Genomic DNA, 14,684 nt, shown 5'->3' on the forward strand with positions numbered 1-14,684 from the left:
GGGCCCGTGGGGAAGCGAGCGGACGCTAGGCGCGACCGGGAGCGTCCGCGGAGACGCAAACCTGGCGCATATTTGGGCCAGGTTTGCGTCTCCGCGGACGGTCCGGTCACTTTGCGTCGCCCCGCTGAAGGTGGTGCCAGACGCATTTCCGATCCGCGCGGACGCAAACGATGGCTCACGTCACGCCGCTGGAGATGCCCTTACAGGCTTGTCCGTGTTGGCCCGGCGTGCAAACTCTCCACCTGCATCTCCTCAGCTTCCCTCCGGTGGCAAGATCAGTTGAGGAAGCATGGGAAGGTAACAGTTGCACTAGGGAAATATGTAGTGATTTTTTTCATAGAAATGGCAACACCGCGTGCCACTCTCAGAACGATTTTGGATGTATTTACACCGAATTGCAAGTTCAACCAGTTGACCAAAATTTGCAGAGTTTGCACATGTTGGGCAATGTGTATGCGCTATGTTATTAGCTCTATTAGAGTAGTCTGGTCAAATTGTTTTCTGATTGTGTGTATTTTTTATTGAATAAACGTTAACATTACTAATTACTCCATTTGTCTATGTACTGTATATAAGATCACTTAAGTCATGAGCACGCCTATTTAAGTTTGACCAAGTTTATAGAAAAAGATATCAACATTTGCAGTATCCAATGAATACATTATGGAAATATATTCGATGATTGATTGAGTAATTAATTTTTATTTAGTGTTGCAAAACATTGATAAAATTTGTCAAACTTAAACAATTTTGACTCAGCACAAGATTAAGTGGTCTTACATACATGGACGGAGGGAGTAAACTCCCATGTTCTCCTTCGAGAAGTTCATCCATGCAATTATGCTCACAAAAAAATAATAAACTACTCATAATAAGAATATAAGCATTTGACTTTGATCCGAAAAGGATTCGAGCTCGGCTGGTGACACTGTAGGCCACACCTCAGCAAGAGGACAGTTGCTGTCCACGTACGTACGTTTTCTTTGCCATCAATCGATATCCATGTATCCCAGCAGAGATATAATGATTTTCAGTACAAACTAGCGTCGTTTTCTGATCCAACGAGCCAATGGCATGGAGAAGAACAATCCGGACAATGATTTTCGGTACGAACAAGTGTCGTTTTCTGATCCGAATGAGCCAATGGCAGGAGAACAATCTTTTCTGCCGTTTTCGGCAGCTTAGCCTTCTCACGATCATGTCCCGGCGATTCTCAGTAGTCCATTTCTAGAATTCCGGCCGGCCGGCGACGGCGGCGACCCATTATTTCGGCGAGTCCCATCGGCCGCGGGCGAACGCCGAATGGGATGCTGAGCCACGTGAAAGGGGGATGGCGCATTGTTCTCTTCCATCTCCAGTCAAGATTATCATGCCAGCTACAGTTAGGTCCACGGATTATTCTTTACTCAAGCCTGACGTTCGCTTCTTCCACGTAACTCAGCTCTTTGCCTTTCCTGCTCCGTGCCTTTTCCTAAAGAGTTTCATGCATATCTAGTTGTTAGAGAACAGAATTAAGAGATTCCATGTACACTCCCTCAGTTCCGTAATTCTTGTCCTGGTTTTACTTCAAATTTAAACTATGACAAGAATCATGAAACGGAGGGAGTAGCGTGTAAGTTTTCAACAGATTAGTTACTGTAGGGTCTGATTGAAAAAAAACTGTGTTCTTCGAAAGAACAACCACTTGTTTTCTATCAATGCATCGATATACAAGCCTTTTGTGTTTTGTCAATTATGAAAATGAACACCCTTGTAGTTAACAGTACTAGTCATCATAATTACCTTACAGTTGTTCGTTTTCCTTTGCTCCAAATGCTATATGAAGGCTGGTTGTGACTTGTGAGCTTCCTCGCCAATTTCTGGAACCTTTACGTCAATGATTATGAGAAATCACAGAGGATTCTTCAGTACAGCTCAAGAGGTCTGCGCTCTGCAAGTGGGAACACGATATCAGAAGACATAAAAGCCAGGGTGCAAATAACAAGAATAAGTTAGGATTCCATGGACCCTATTTGTCAGGAACAAATGTATATTAGAGCTTATCTATGCTTTCCGTCTTCTCTTTACCTAAAGTGCATTAGCCGTGCAGACTTATTCCTGCTATGATAGAAAGATTAGGACACCGTATTTCGCAGATCACAATATCAAAAAGCTAGGACAGTCTGGACGGATATGCCAAAGAGGAAAAAAAAACTGTGTCTTTGTGTCTGCTCGTTCATATGAAGCTACATAACCTTGCTCCTTAGAGATCATATTCTACTAGGCAATCTGGGGGAGATGTACGGAGTACGACCAACTTCGTAGAAAATCTACCAGCAGCACATGTGTGTTATACATCACAATCAATGGCCCTTGAATGAATCTTTGAGTCTGGCGTGCAAGCTTGTACCCTTAGACAGGCCCTTAGTCAGCCAAATGACTCAAGGAGCTTCTGGTTTAATGGTATACAGATATTAGTTAAGTGACACAATGCCCTTACGGGGTGCAGCTAACCTCAAATTCATTGGAACACATAGCACGGTATGAGGGATGACTTTAGAAAACTATAGGAACACCGTATGGTAAAAAATTCAGGATCAAAAACAAAAGAATTTCTTTTTTTGGGAAAAACAAAAGAATTTCTTGGTCTATGGTTCCTAGTTCATCTATTACACAGATAACCAATAAAATCCAGTTGTTTATAATACTAAGTCTAGAACAGACATTGTAACTGTCCAAAGTACATCAATTCTTCGAACAGAAAAATCAATGTGCAAAAAAGTCATTCCAAACTCAACCGTGGTACCTTAGTCACATTACGCTTCTCTGAGCATTTAGCTAGTCCCCTGAGCTAGATCTCACTTGACAGAGTAATGAACAATCATAATGGAGAATATGTCTATTAAAAATTCAATCTGCCACCTCATCATCTAAACTACCACTGTATTTCTTAAAGGATGAACAAGAGCTGATTCTGTATTCTAGATGTTGGGATGCATCAAAATAAGCCATACACCTGTACCACTAATTTGCTTCAAAAGACTTTACCCAATTGCAGCACTATCAAGACAATTATATTGAGAGACGTCAAATGAACAGGTGTCAATAGAAATCCAGTAACCACTTTATATCATTGTAGTATCATAATATTCCCAACCAATCATAAAAACGTCTTTGCCATTCATATCAATTTGTTGATCCTGGCTGCAATACCATTAACATAAAATAATTTATAGTATTATCTCTAACTTGTATACCACGATGAAACATAACGTTGGAAAATACTGACTTGTTGATGCATACTCATCCCATTTGCCTACTACTATTGTTGAGGAAGAGGGAGAGAAAGTTCCTGTTGAGAATGAAGACCATAAGTTGTCAATCTGAAAGACAAGTCAAAAGGCAATCAACTTTTCACTAGGAATGTATCATGCCTACGGTTCCAGATATAGGGAATAAGTGAGCGTGGCCATCAGATTTTATTCCATCGATGTGGAATTGCATTGGACACTCCTTCCATTTTGTGTAGGCTTAGAGAGTAGACAGACTAAATATTTCCAGTGATAGCGACTAATATCATATTATATACCTTAAAGTTAGATTCCAAGACGTCTGGAGCTCGTAACTCCTGATATCATGAATGCCTTCAGCACTTGGATTGTTAGTATATATAGGGCATGCAGCTGCACTCATTAGTTCACCCAAGTTCACATTTCAAACTAAGTTAGCTTGCCCATACCACAACCTATTCTTACTCAATTCCTGAAGATTGTTAATCACCACTAAACCATGTCAGAGGCACTTGCCATAGGACATGTTGTTGGGGATATTTTGGACCCATTTGTCAAAGCAGCATCACTAAAGGTTATATACAACAGCAAGGTACTAACCAATGGGTCTGAGCTCAAGCCGTCACAAGTAGCAAATGAACCAAGGATTGAAATTGCTGGGCGCGACATGAGGAACCTTTACACTCTGGTAAGTCCATAAGTCTGTCATTACTGCATTGAACAATATTGAGGAGGTATATTTGCGTTCTAGCCAAATAAGCTTGCGCTTGAACTACAGAAGCTCCAATATCAGAAGTCAAACTCGACATTACTATTTGTCTTGTTAAAAGTAGTACGCAACCTCTTTTCCATAACATGAGATTTTGGAGTACATGCACTTCAGTTGTTCTCAGCACGTATCTAACACTGAAAGCAGAGAATCTCAGTGTCTTGCAATTTGTACAACCTCATCTGTATGGATTGAAAAAGACCTTTGCACTTCTACTTCTTTATTTCATGTGAATCCTATAGAGATACTATTCTACTCATTATTTTAGCGTCTGCACATATACCTGCATCTTTTCATTCGCTGCTGACTGGAAAACAAAATTATGCACGTCACCCATGAAGTACAAGAATATTAGTCATCATGAGTAGATGTGGAAATAAATGATTATAATATGAATCTACACATTTGTCTTGCGTCATGAAGGTACTCTAGTAGAAATGTTACCATTGAAACTGGCAAGTAACAACATTAAAGTTACTTTACTTTATTGTATTTTGAGAGTGTTATTTAACTTTGTCTAAAAAGCCTCAGGTTGATGGAAAACTTATATTTTCCTAATGTTGTTCTAAAAATCTAACGTCTAGCCCACCCACTAGGCCTCCTCCACCTAGCCTACCTAGCCAAAATGTACCGCCTAGGCTCGCCTAATTTGTGATTATGCGCTAGGCACTGGTTTGCCTCCCGACTAGTACCCAACACCTCCGATTGGTACTGCTTCTTAATACAAGGCAAAAGTACATTTCAGGAAGTGTATATCTGGCTATCTGCAGAAATATCATTGTTTGCTTCCATGGTAACTATATTCTTAGGATAACAACATTTTTTCCCTAAACTAACAACTTAACTTGCTATTAGGTGATGGTGGATCCAGACTCACCAAGTCCAAGCAACCCAACAAAAAGAGAATACCTTCATTGGTAAGACCTGGAACATATCATAACTAGTAGAGGTTACTCAACTTTATTACTTCTATATTTGTACAATGTAATAACTCAAGAGTTAAAATTGTTCTTATGGTTGTATACACAGGTTGGTGACAGACATCCCAGAATCAACAAATGCCAGTTATGGTGGGTTCAAGTTTCTCTTTCCTTTCCTAATTTGTTTTTTTCAATGATTTAAAAAGTTACTATCTGTCATTACCTAGGGAGAAAAACTGAAGATGGCAACTACAGCAAATGCTTAAAGTACAAAATAAATATATAAAAACACGTAAATAGCATACCTGGATAGTAAGCAGCACATTGTACTGTCTTTCACACCAATTCATGGCAGAAATTACTTCGAATTTACATACTAGAATGACCTATGTTAACATATTAGTGCACATTTTGTTGCAGGAAATGAAGTTGTCAGTTATGAAAGCCCAAAACCAACTGCAGGAATACATCGCTTTGCGTTTGTACTCTTCCGTCAATCTGTCCAGCAAACTATATATGCACCAGGATGGAGACAAAATTTCAATACAAGAGACTTCTCAGCACTTTATTCTCTTGGACCTCCAGTGGCAGCAGTGTTCTTCAATTGCCAAAGGGAGAATGGATGTGGAGGCAGGCGATACATCAGATAAATATGGAAACCATTACTGTCCATCCTCTACAGGCAGGAAGTTTACTTAAAATGTGAGAAGATAAAAAAAAGGTCAATGTTGCAATCAGTTTAAAAAAAGGGTCCTGATCACAAAGCATAGTAAATGCTGGACTTTTTCAATGTATTAGTTAAAATTTTACTCTGGCGTGTATGCACCAAGTAGGGTGCTTTCAGAATGAATTTACCTTACGGTTATGCAAGTACTCCCTCCGGTCGTGTTTAATTGACGCCGGACAGTGCCTAATGCAGTACTTTGATCGATACACTCCGCGTCGATTAATCATGACCGGAGGTAGTACTAAACAATGTGCTTTTGAAATGAATTTAACTTACACTCTCACCTTCAACAACACTTTCTCTTCTTCTTTAGTGAGGAATATATAATTACGGCATATCCAACAACTGTCCCCTTCATGTTCAAAAGCAGATACCTTTGATCAGTTAACAAGTTAAGTGCAGGATGCAGAACACAACAACTAATGATATCTCAAATTCCTTATGATATTCCTTCAGAAAGCTGCAGGCCTCCTAGGCTTCAAGATAACATCACAGACTAATCCCCAGCAGTCTTTACAAGGCTGATATATTTAACTGTGCATATCTCTTGGTGCAGTTAAGTGCATAGCAGAAACTCTACCAGTCTCAACTCTATCTGATTTTTATAATGTTTGGCAACTTTTTGCCTTGCCTGGTTACTGTACAACTCAGTCTGAGTTTACTCCAGTGCCTTGTAAGGGTCAGAGTCCATTCCTCCATCTGCCATTTAGGATGCTGAGATTCACTGTCAATCACGTTCAAGAACCGAAGAGAGGTTGAATATTACAAAGGCACCCAGTAATGGCTGGTACCAACCATGAATCATGTATGGACAACTTTGTACTCCATTTGGCTGTTCAGACTGAATGCCAGAAAAACAATGCATATGCACATGGGCAACAATCAATGGTATATAAACATGCCGCAGACATGCCAAGGTTAGATTGATCACCATTAACCCAAAGAAGTAGACGGAGCCACATAAAGTGTATGGCCCCCTTCGACCAACTGACAAAGTAGATTTTTTTGAATGCATAAGTTCTAATCTCCAATGAAAACTGAGAATCTGCCTGAAGAACTACAACCCATCCAAATGTATTTGCTTCATTAGTGTGGAAAGCACTGCTCGTATCTCATCCATATCTTGATGATTCTTCTGTCCAACTATGAACTCAATGGTCCTACCATTCACCTCAATGGCACTGGATCCTGGATCCTTCCGCAAGCCTTTTTCGCTTAACAGCCCTCTCACCCTCTTTACATCAGTCCATCTACCATTCACTGCATATACATTTGAGAGGAGTACATAAACCCCAGTCCCAGAGGACTCCAACTCATGAACATGCCTAAGAATCTGCTGCGAAATATCAACTCGCCCATGATCTTGACATGCACTCAGCAGGGCTCCCCACGTGAACACAGCAGGTTTCATAGGCATGACCTTAATTAAACTATATGCTTCCTGGATGAGCCCAGCTCTGCCAAGAAGATCAACCATGCAACCGTAATGCTCTTCCCATGGCGAGAGATTGTATTCATTTCTCATCGACTCAAACAACAGGAGGCCTTGTTGCACCAAACCAGTGTGGCAGCATGCACCAAGTACGATTATAAAGGTGACTTCGTTGGGGGGCAAACCTGAAGCCACCATCCTGTCAAAGCACTCAAGGGCTTCCCTACCATGACCATGCAATGCGAACCCATTGATCAACGCATTCCAAGAGGATACATTCTTGACGGGCATCTTATGGAAGACTGAAAGAGAAGTCTCCAAGCACCCGCACTTTGCGTACATATCAACCAATGAGGTCCCCACATGCACGTCCCACTCGATGCCTTTCCTCTCTATATATTGATGCACCCACCTGCCAGACTCCAGCGCGCCTAAGCTCGCGCAAGCTGAGAGGACAGTAGAGAGAACAACCTTGTCCGGCTTCACCCCTGATGTTTGCATCTCATTGAACAGCTCCAATGCCTCACTTGGAAGCCTGCAGTTCACCAAACCACTTATCATGACCGTCCAAGAAACGATGTCCCTCGCCAGCAGGCCGTCGAACACCCGCCTTGCAAGATCCAACTTCTCGCACTTGACATACATATTTAACACTGCGTTTCCAACAATGACTTTCATCTCCCTCTCCCGTTTGAGATACCACCCATGCACGGCCTTCCCGGACCTCGCATCCCCCAGCCTCCCGCATGCGACGAGCGCGCTAGCCAATGTCCCCTCGTTTGGTGGGACATCCATCTCGCCAAATAATCTGAGAGCATCGTCGAACCGCCCGCCCCTGATGAGCGCAGACACAAGTGCGGTCCAGGACACGACGTCCGGCCTCGCAATTTCATCGAACACCTTCCTCGCGTCGCCACACTCCCCGCACGCCCCGTAGAGCGTGACCAGCGCGTTCCGGACTGGCAGGCGCCCCAGGAACCCGCCCTTTTCCGCGACCGCGTGCGCCTGTCGGCCCTCGCGGAGGCCGCCACCGAGCCGCGCGCACGCCTTGAGCGCGGCGGGGAGCGTGTACCCGTCGGGCCGCCCGGCGTCTCCGCCCGCGGCCAGGACCGCGAAGACGCGGAAGCCGGCGGAGGGCTCGCCGGAGAGGGTGAGGTGGGAGATGAGAGCGTTGAACGGGTGCGCGCAGCGCGGGCGTGGGCGGAGGCGGAGCAGCGCGTGGATGGCGTCCGCGGGCGCGCGTCTCGCAGAGACGAAGTGCCTGGCGAAATGCGCGAGGACGGCGGCGTCGTCGGCGAGGCCGGAGGTGAGGAGGAGGGCTTGTGCTGAGGGGATCGCGCGCTCCGGGAGAGGGGTCGACGACGCGAGGATGGCGCGGAGGGCGGCCGGCATTGGAGAAGAAAGGAGGTTTCGGAATTTGGGTTTCATGATCGGGCCCGTACCTCGTTTCAGAATTGGACTATCTATTATATAATTAAAACAACAAACAACCAATGGTGTGGATTAGCTAGAAATAATCAAATTAATAACAACGACCAAGATTTACCTTCTAAAACCCGGCTCCAATGATTTATCTTCTGACGTCCGGGCGTCCGGCCTATTGTTTGTTTTGAAGGTGCGTACATATGGTTTCCTCTTCCTCCACGTCTAAACCGTGTACCAGAATACCAGATAGATATGTTCAGTTGTTGCCACCGTGCACCGCCGCCGTATTTGCATCAGCTTGCTTAGCCGGTGCACATCAACGGATCAAAGTCGTGGTTTCTATGCAACATGGATCGATCAATGAAATTTTGACTTGCGTCAAGTACCCAGTTGGCCGGACAGCGCATGTCGCAAAGTTTGGCGGATCGCGAGACGTGATTTAGGCCGCTGACAGCATACTACATGCTGCACCACCGTGCTGCCGCATCTCCTACGGCTATCGTCGCTGCTGTGCCGCATGGCTCTGCTGGATCTTCTAATCTCTGGTCATGGGCTCGCGGCTGTAGCACTCAGCCAAGCGATGGGTCATGAAGACATCACATAATAGTGTTATTGGCAGAGGGCACACGACACAAAGGCTATATACACAGATGGTGGTGTTCCGCGACAGGTTTGGATCAGGTATTGACGCTCAGGTTATTGCAGAAATTTGTGGTGTGATCACGACATTAGATTTGGAGCTTGAAGAAAGGGAAAACGGTGTGCCTTTTTCTTATCTTTCTGTTTCCCTTTGAACTGAACGTAAAGCATAAGAAGAAATCGGCCATAGAAATACAATCGCTCCCACCTGTGTATTAGAGTTTTGTTCCATATACAAAGAAGTTTAGGATTTAGCTGAAACGACCTTACCAAATACTTTAACTGTGATTTGTTTTGCTGGATTAATGACAAGTGCTAACTGAATTTTGCTTTCTGGCAGCGACAGGTTTGGATGTTATTCATTCACGTTCTAGATTTTGTTCTATAAATATTTTTACTTGATTTGCATCGTATGTCTACGAGACTGTCAGGTATTGAGGCTCCGGTTATTGCAGAAATTTGCGTATGATCACGACATCAGAATTGGACCTTGAAGGAAAGGAAAGCAGTATGCCATTTTTTTAATCTTCCTCTTTCCCTGTGAGTTGAACGTAAAGTATAAGATGTGGTCGTCGGGCCATGGAAATGCTATTGCTCCCACATGTGTATTAATTTTGTTCCAAATACGTATCAGCTTAGGACTTAGTTGAAACAACCTTACCAAATATTTTAACTTCGTGCAGTGATTTTTTTTTCCTGGAATAATAACCAGTGCTAACTGAATTTTCTTTCTCGACTGTGTTTATATATAGTGAATACATTTCAGTCTTTGTCCGATATATTACATTGATATGAAGTCTAATAACTTCCACGAGTAATTCCAGGTGGAAGATGCGGCGGATGGCTGGAGGCTACCCGCTGTTTGGGGAGCTAGGAACAAGCGTGTGTGACATCGCGAGGAGCCAAGGGCGATTCCGTATTGTACTCAAAGTGGACTGTCGCCCTTTCTGGATCAGATGCATCGACTCGGGTTATTTGGACTGGAGGGTCATTGGTTCTTTTCAGCTTGATTATATAAAACCTTCTTCCCAATTCTATGAGTACCGAATTAAGAAGAACAATAATGTTTAGCGGTTGATATATATCAGCGTTCCCCTCATAGCAATACACCATCACTTAATGTGTGACGGTGTGCTCATAATATTTCGTGTGGCTGTTCTCAGCTTCTAGCGGTTAAGATCGAGTAGGTGAGACGAATGGGTAGATCAGTTTTCAGCTGGAGCACTCACATGTTTTTTAGCAATATATAGAAGCGTCCAACTGTTATTTACCTAAGCTAACATAGGATTGTCCCTTTCTTTCAGGTATATGGTCACTATTATTAGTTCATATCCGATAATGGAAAGGGCCATGCTTTCCACAGGAATGAAATAAGTTCAGATATTTGATGAGTTGATATGACGTGGAGAGCCCAATTGGGTCATCCCAGAGACCCAGACCACTATTGTCAGTGTATCTGGAACATCGACGCTTTATCATCAGCCATTTAAGTAGACACTCAGGTTTGTAAACTGACATATCATGAACTTAAGGATATTTATATATCTTTTCGGTTTGACCACTATGGAATAGAGTTTACAAATAAAATCAGGGGATATGGACTCATGGATGACTAAGTGGTCTGACCATGCAAGGACTAAGGTGGAAACATGTACATTACGCTTATATATGTTGAAAAGGATATGTATAGTACACCGATTAAATAGTCAAATTAAGAGAGTTCTTCCCAATTCTATGAGTACCGAATTAAGAAGAACAATAATGTTTAGCGGTTGATATATATCAGCGTTCTCCTCATAGCAATACACCATCACTTAATGTGTGACAGTGTGCTCATAATATTTCGTGTGGCTGTTCTCAGCTTCTAGCGGTTAAGATCGAGTAGGTGAGACGAATGGGTAGATCAGTTTTCAGCTGGAGCACTCACATGTTTTTTAGCAATATATAGAAGCGTCCAACTGTTAATTACCTAAGCTAACATAGGATTGTCCCTTTCTTTCAGGTATATGGTCACTATTATTAGTTCATATCTGATAATGGAAAGGGCCATGCTTTCCACTGGAATGAAATAAGTTCAGATATTTGATGAGTTGATATGATGTGGAGAGCCCAATTGGGTAATCCCAGAGACCCAGACCACTATTGTCAGTGTATCTGGAGCACTTTATCATCAGCCATTTAAGTAGACACTCAGGTTTGTAAACTGACATATCATGAACTTAAGGATATTTATAGATATTTTCGGTTCGACCACTATGGAATAGAGTTTACAAATAAAATCAGGGGATATGGACTCATGGATGACTAAGTGGTCTGACCATGCAAGGACTAAGGTGGAAACATGTACACATTACGCTTATATATGTTGAAAAGGATCTGTATAGTACACCGATTAAATAGTCAAATTAAGAGAGATGTTAATCATTCAAATTGGATGAAGTATAGTAACACAGCTATACGTCGAGAAGCATTCACATTTGCACATTAATATAATGTTGGTCAATAAGAAGAAGTCCTGAACATAATAAAACTATTATGTGAAAGAAATATCAAGATCAGTAACAATAGTCCCTTCTAAAGGAAAAAAATGTCAGCACGTGATAGGCTTGAGACGTTGTACTTAAATGACAAAGCTGAGGAGGTAAATGTGCATTTTTTTATTCCTAAAATTGCTACCATTTTAATTTTCCACACTACTTTTTACAAAGTTTTGCATAATTGCTTTGGATGATAATCAGAAAAATGAATGAACCTTTAAATTTTACAAAAAAAAATTGTACAACAACACAGGCAAATACTGTTTGTTAGATTTTATAGGTCGACCAATAAAGATAAGATCATTCAATTTTACAACCTATTTCAGTCGTAGTGCCATGTATAACCTGTACCATAGTGATATTAACTTTTCTGTAAATGTTAAATATTATAAAGTCATGGATGCTACTTCACTGAACTTCATTTGTCCTTCCTTCTTTATACTGCCCTTCGCTTCAGATAATAATCGATGGGAATGGTGCTTCGATCTGTATGATGATTACATCCCAACGGCAAAAAAATCCTATGTATGACATTCACATACACTCTATTATGAATTTTCTTTCGAATTTCTGATGTTATTTCTTACTTGGTAGAAAGTATTATTTTCTTCATTAAACAACTTTCGCATGTTGGTCAGAGATAAAATAAAAAAAATGATTGTATTATATCTGTCGAAATGGAGATCAGTATATGACTTATTTTAATAAGCCATATAGTTTAAAGTATATATCAAAACTCTTACCTGGAATGAGACACTTTTTATACAAAATTCGTAATAAGAGTAAATGACAATATATTACTAAAGCAACAAACATTGTACTACCAAGATTATACAGGAGTTAAAATACAATTAAGGTCATTGGATATATATTATTAGATCATAATGGTCCACCGATCACACTTTCTTAGATCGATGTGTACATCCATATTGCAATAGGAATCAAACATCACTAAATTGGTAGAAGAACCGTTATTGGCTATCAAATTTTTTGTTTGGCAACACACACTTTTATTTGTGAAGAATTGTAGAGTACATCCAGATATATGCTTCATTGAAGATGAAATGCATCAAAGCAAGTTTAATAGCCATATGTTAAGATAGAAGAGTAAAAACTAATGGTAATTTTAAATTACCATGTTGTGTGTGTAAGCAAGTTTAATAGCTAGATGTTGAGATAGAAGAGAAAAAGTGAGCTCTATTCTTTAGCAGGGAAAACTAAGTTCCTTAGTGAAGGTCATACAAAGTTAATGACCCGTCATCTTTGTACACTAAACCAAAATCTCTAATTCGTTAATTACACATCTAGCCGCGCAAATTGCGCGGGCCATGTCGCTAGTTTTCTGTAAAAAAAAAACTCTGAAAGGAAATGTTTTCGTGGTTTGAAATCCCCACGCTAAATCTCAGACATCTATTTATAGACGGATGAAGTATCAGAAATTAAGAAATTACACCCTTAGATAGGGGACGAGTGTTATAATTTACCGACATAATGATACTTAAGTGGTCGTGCATTTGCATTTGACATCTTTGACTTTAACTAGAACTTATCTCTTCTCGGTGTAAACGGATGGATCACATATTGCAATTTTCATATTGTTTTTGTGGATTTGAAATGAAGTTGGATGCGGATATCAGACTATGGATATGAAGCGAACTCAAATTATATGAAATATGTGATCAGAAAGTGTGTAACAGAGCTATAGCCAAAGCTCCATTTCTTTGTACAGCACATCACATTGCATGCTGACACAACATCGCGCTAATCCAAAGGAAGTCACACACATTAACAATAAGCAATACATGAAAAAATGGTATTGAAAGAATAAATGGTCTATTGTCTTATCATGATAATAGAAAACACATCTCTTACTTCTTTGCCAATCAAGCCTAGCTCAAACAATATAATGTCATTGGATGCCATTGAACTTAAAAGTAGGTATGAAAGCAAATTGGACAAGGCAAACCACACACGGTACTTTTTTTTTGAAATATGAAACCATCTGTATTAAGCAAGCAAGCCGCCTCATTAAAAACCTTCTAGTCACATTAGGTACCCTGGAAGGAAAAGAGTGCGTAAGAAACTTGCTGCCACCAGTTCACATAATAGTTACATCATCATGCAGAGGTTGGAGGATAAAACTAGGGGGTTCATCGATCCAAATACAAGAAGTTCTAGATCTAACAGACTCCCTAGCTATCAAGTGAGCGACATTATTCAGCTCTCTATTGCAATGTAGAAACTCCACCCCACCGATGTTGCGATGCTGCCTGCAATTGTCATAATCTTAGCATAGATTGTTGTAGCATCATTCCAGATTGTTTCATCTCCAGCACACATTTGTATAACTTCCAAAGCGTCTGACTCTACTTCAACTTTGTTAAAACCCATGGTTGTGGCTAGGTGTAGACCATGCAAAATAGCAAGCGCCTCGGCCATGGACGCAGAGGCCACATGCGGTATGAACCGAGATCCAGCAGCTAGAAACATCCCTTGGCTATTCCGAATAATCACACCCGTAGCACTCTTCAGCAATAATGGCCGCATCAACATTTACCTTAACAAAAATACCTCTTGGTTTCAACCAGCTTTTATCCTCTAGATTATAGCCCACCGGTTTAGCATTCGCTGCATTAGCAGTAATAGCACGAATAGATGAAATACTGTTTTGGATGGGAGGAACCTGTTCCCCATGAGGTCGTCTCTTTGAATCCACAAAATATACCAAGCCGTTATAGCGATCAATTCCCTTGCTTGGATAGAGTCATAATCAGACACCGACTCTTTATTTGCACAAAGGAGTGAAGCCAAAACCTCAGAACCCGGCCTTCCTGATAGTAACACTTCATGAACTTTATGTTCGAGCCCAATACCTTTCCAAATGCAACCGGTTGTCTGCCACTTAAACAACATATGGAGCACGTCTTCTGCCTCATCATTACAGGCCGGAAAAAGATCATCTGTCC

General features: G+C 41.4%; 2 protein-coding genes across 5 annotated transcripts; one reads left to right on the forward strand and one right to left on the reverse strand.

Moving 5' to 3' along the window:
• Positions 1-944: 944 nt before the first annotated feature.
• On the reverse strand, positions 945-8,509 carry LOC124671837 (pentatricopeptide repeat-containing protein At4g38010-like). Its single transcript, XM_047208159.1, has 5 exons — positions 5,970-8,509; positions 5,264-5,634; positions 3,028-4,175; positions 1,783-1,930; positions 945-1,471 (listed from the first exon to the last, which is right to left on the reverse strand). The coding sequence occupies exon 1, from the start codon at positions 8,507-8,509 to the stop codon at positions 6,743-6,745; it is 1,767 nt and encodes a 588-aa protein (XP_047064115.1). The 3' UTR covers positions 945-1,471; positions 1,783-1,930; positions 3,028-4,175; positions 5,264-5,634; positions 5,970-6,742.
• On the forward strand, positions 1,222-5,833 carry LOC124675937 (protein FLOWERING LOCUS T-like). Of its 4 annotated transcripts, none has more exons than XM_047212020.1 (5): positions 1,222-1,432; positions 3,858-3,957; positions 4,894-4,955; positions 5,068-5,108; positions 5,379-5,833. In XM_047212020.1, exons 1-5 carry the CDS (start codon positions 1,308-1,310, stop codon positions 5,606-5,608), a joined length of 558 nt encoding a protein of 185 aa, XP_047067976.1. In that variant the 5' UTR covers positions 1,222-1,307; the 3' UTR covers positions 5,609-5,833. The 4 variants fall into 4 exon arrangements, with proteins under 4 accessions (XP_047067976.1, XP_047067978.1, XP_047067979.1 ...); XM_047212022.1 differs by having other exon boundaries at positions 1,222-1,381; XM_047212021.1 differs by lacking the exon at positions 1,222-1,432 and adding an exon at positions 3,234-3,711 and having other exon boundaries at positions 3,757-3,957.
• Positions 8,510-14,684: the final 6,175 nt, after the last annotated feature.

This window comes from Lolium rigidum, chromosome 7, assembly GCF_022539505.1.
Source record: "Lolium rigidum isolate FL_2022 chromosome 7, APGP_CSIRO_Lrig_0.1, whole genome shotgun sequence".
Lineage (NCBI taxonomy): Eukaryota > Viridiplantae > Streptophyta > Magnoliopsida > Poales > Poaceae > Lolium > Lolium rigidum.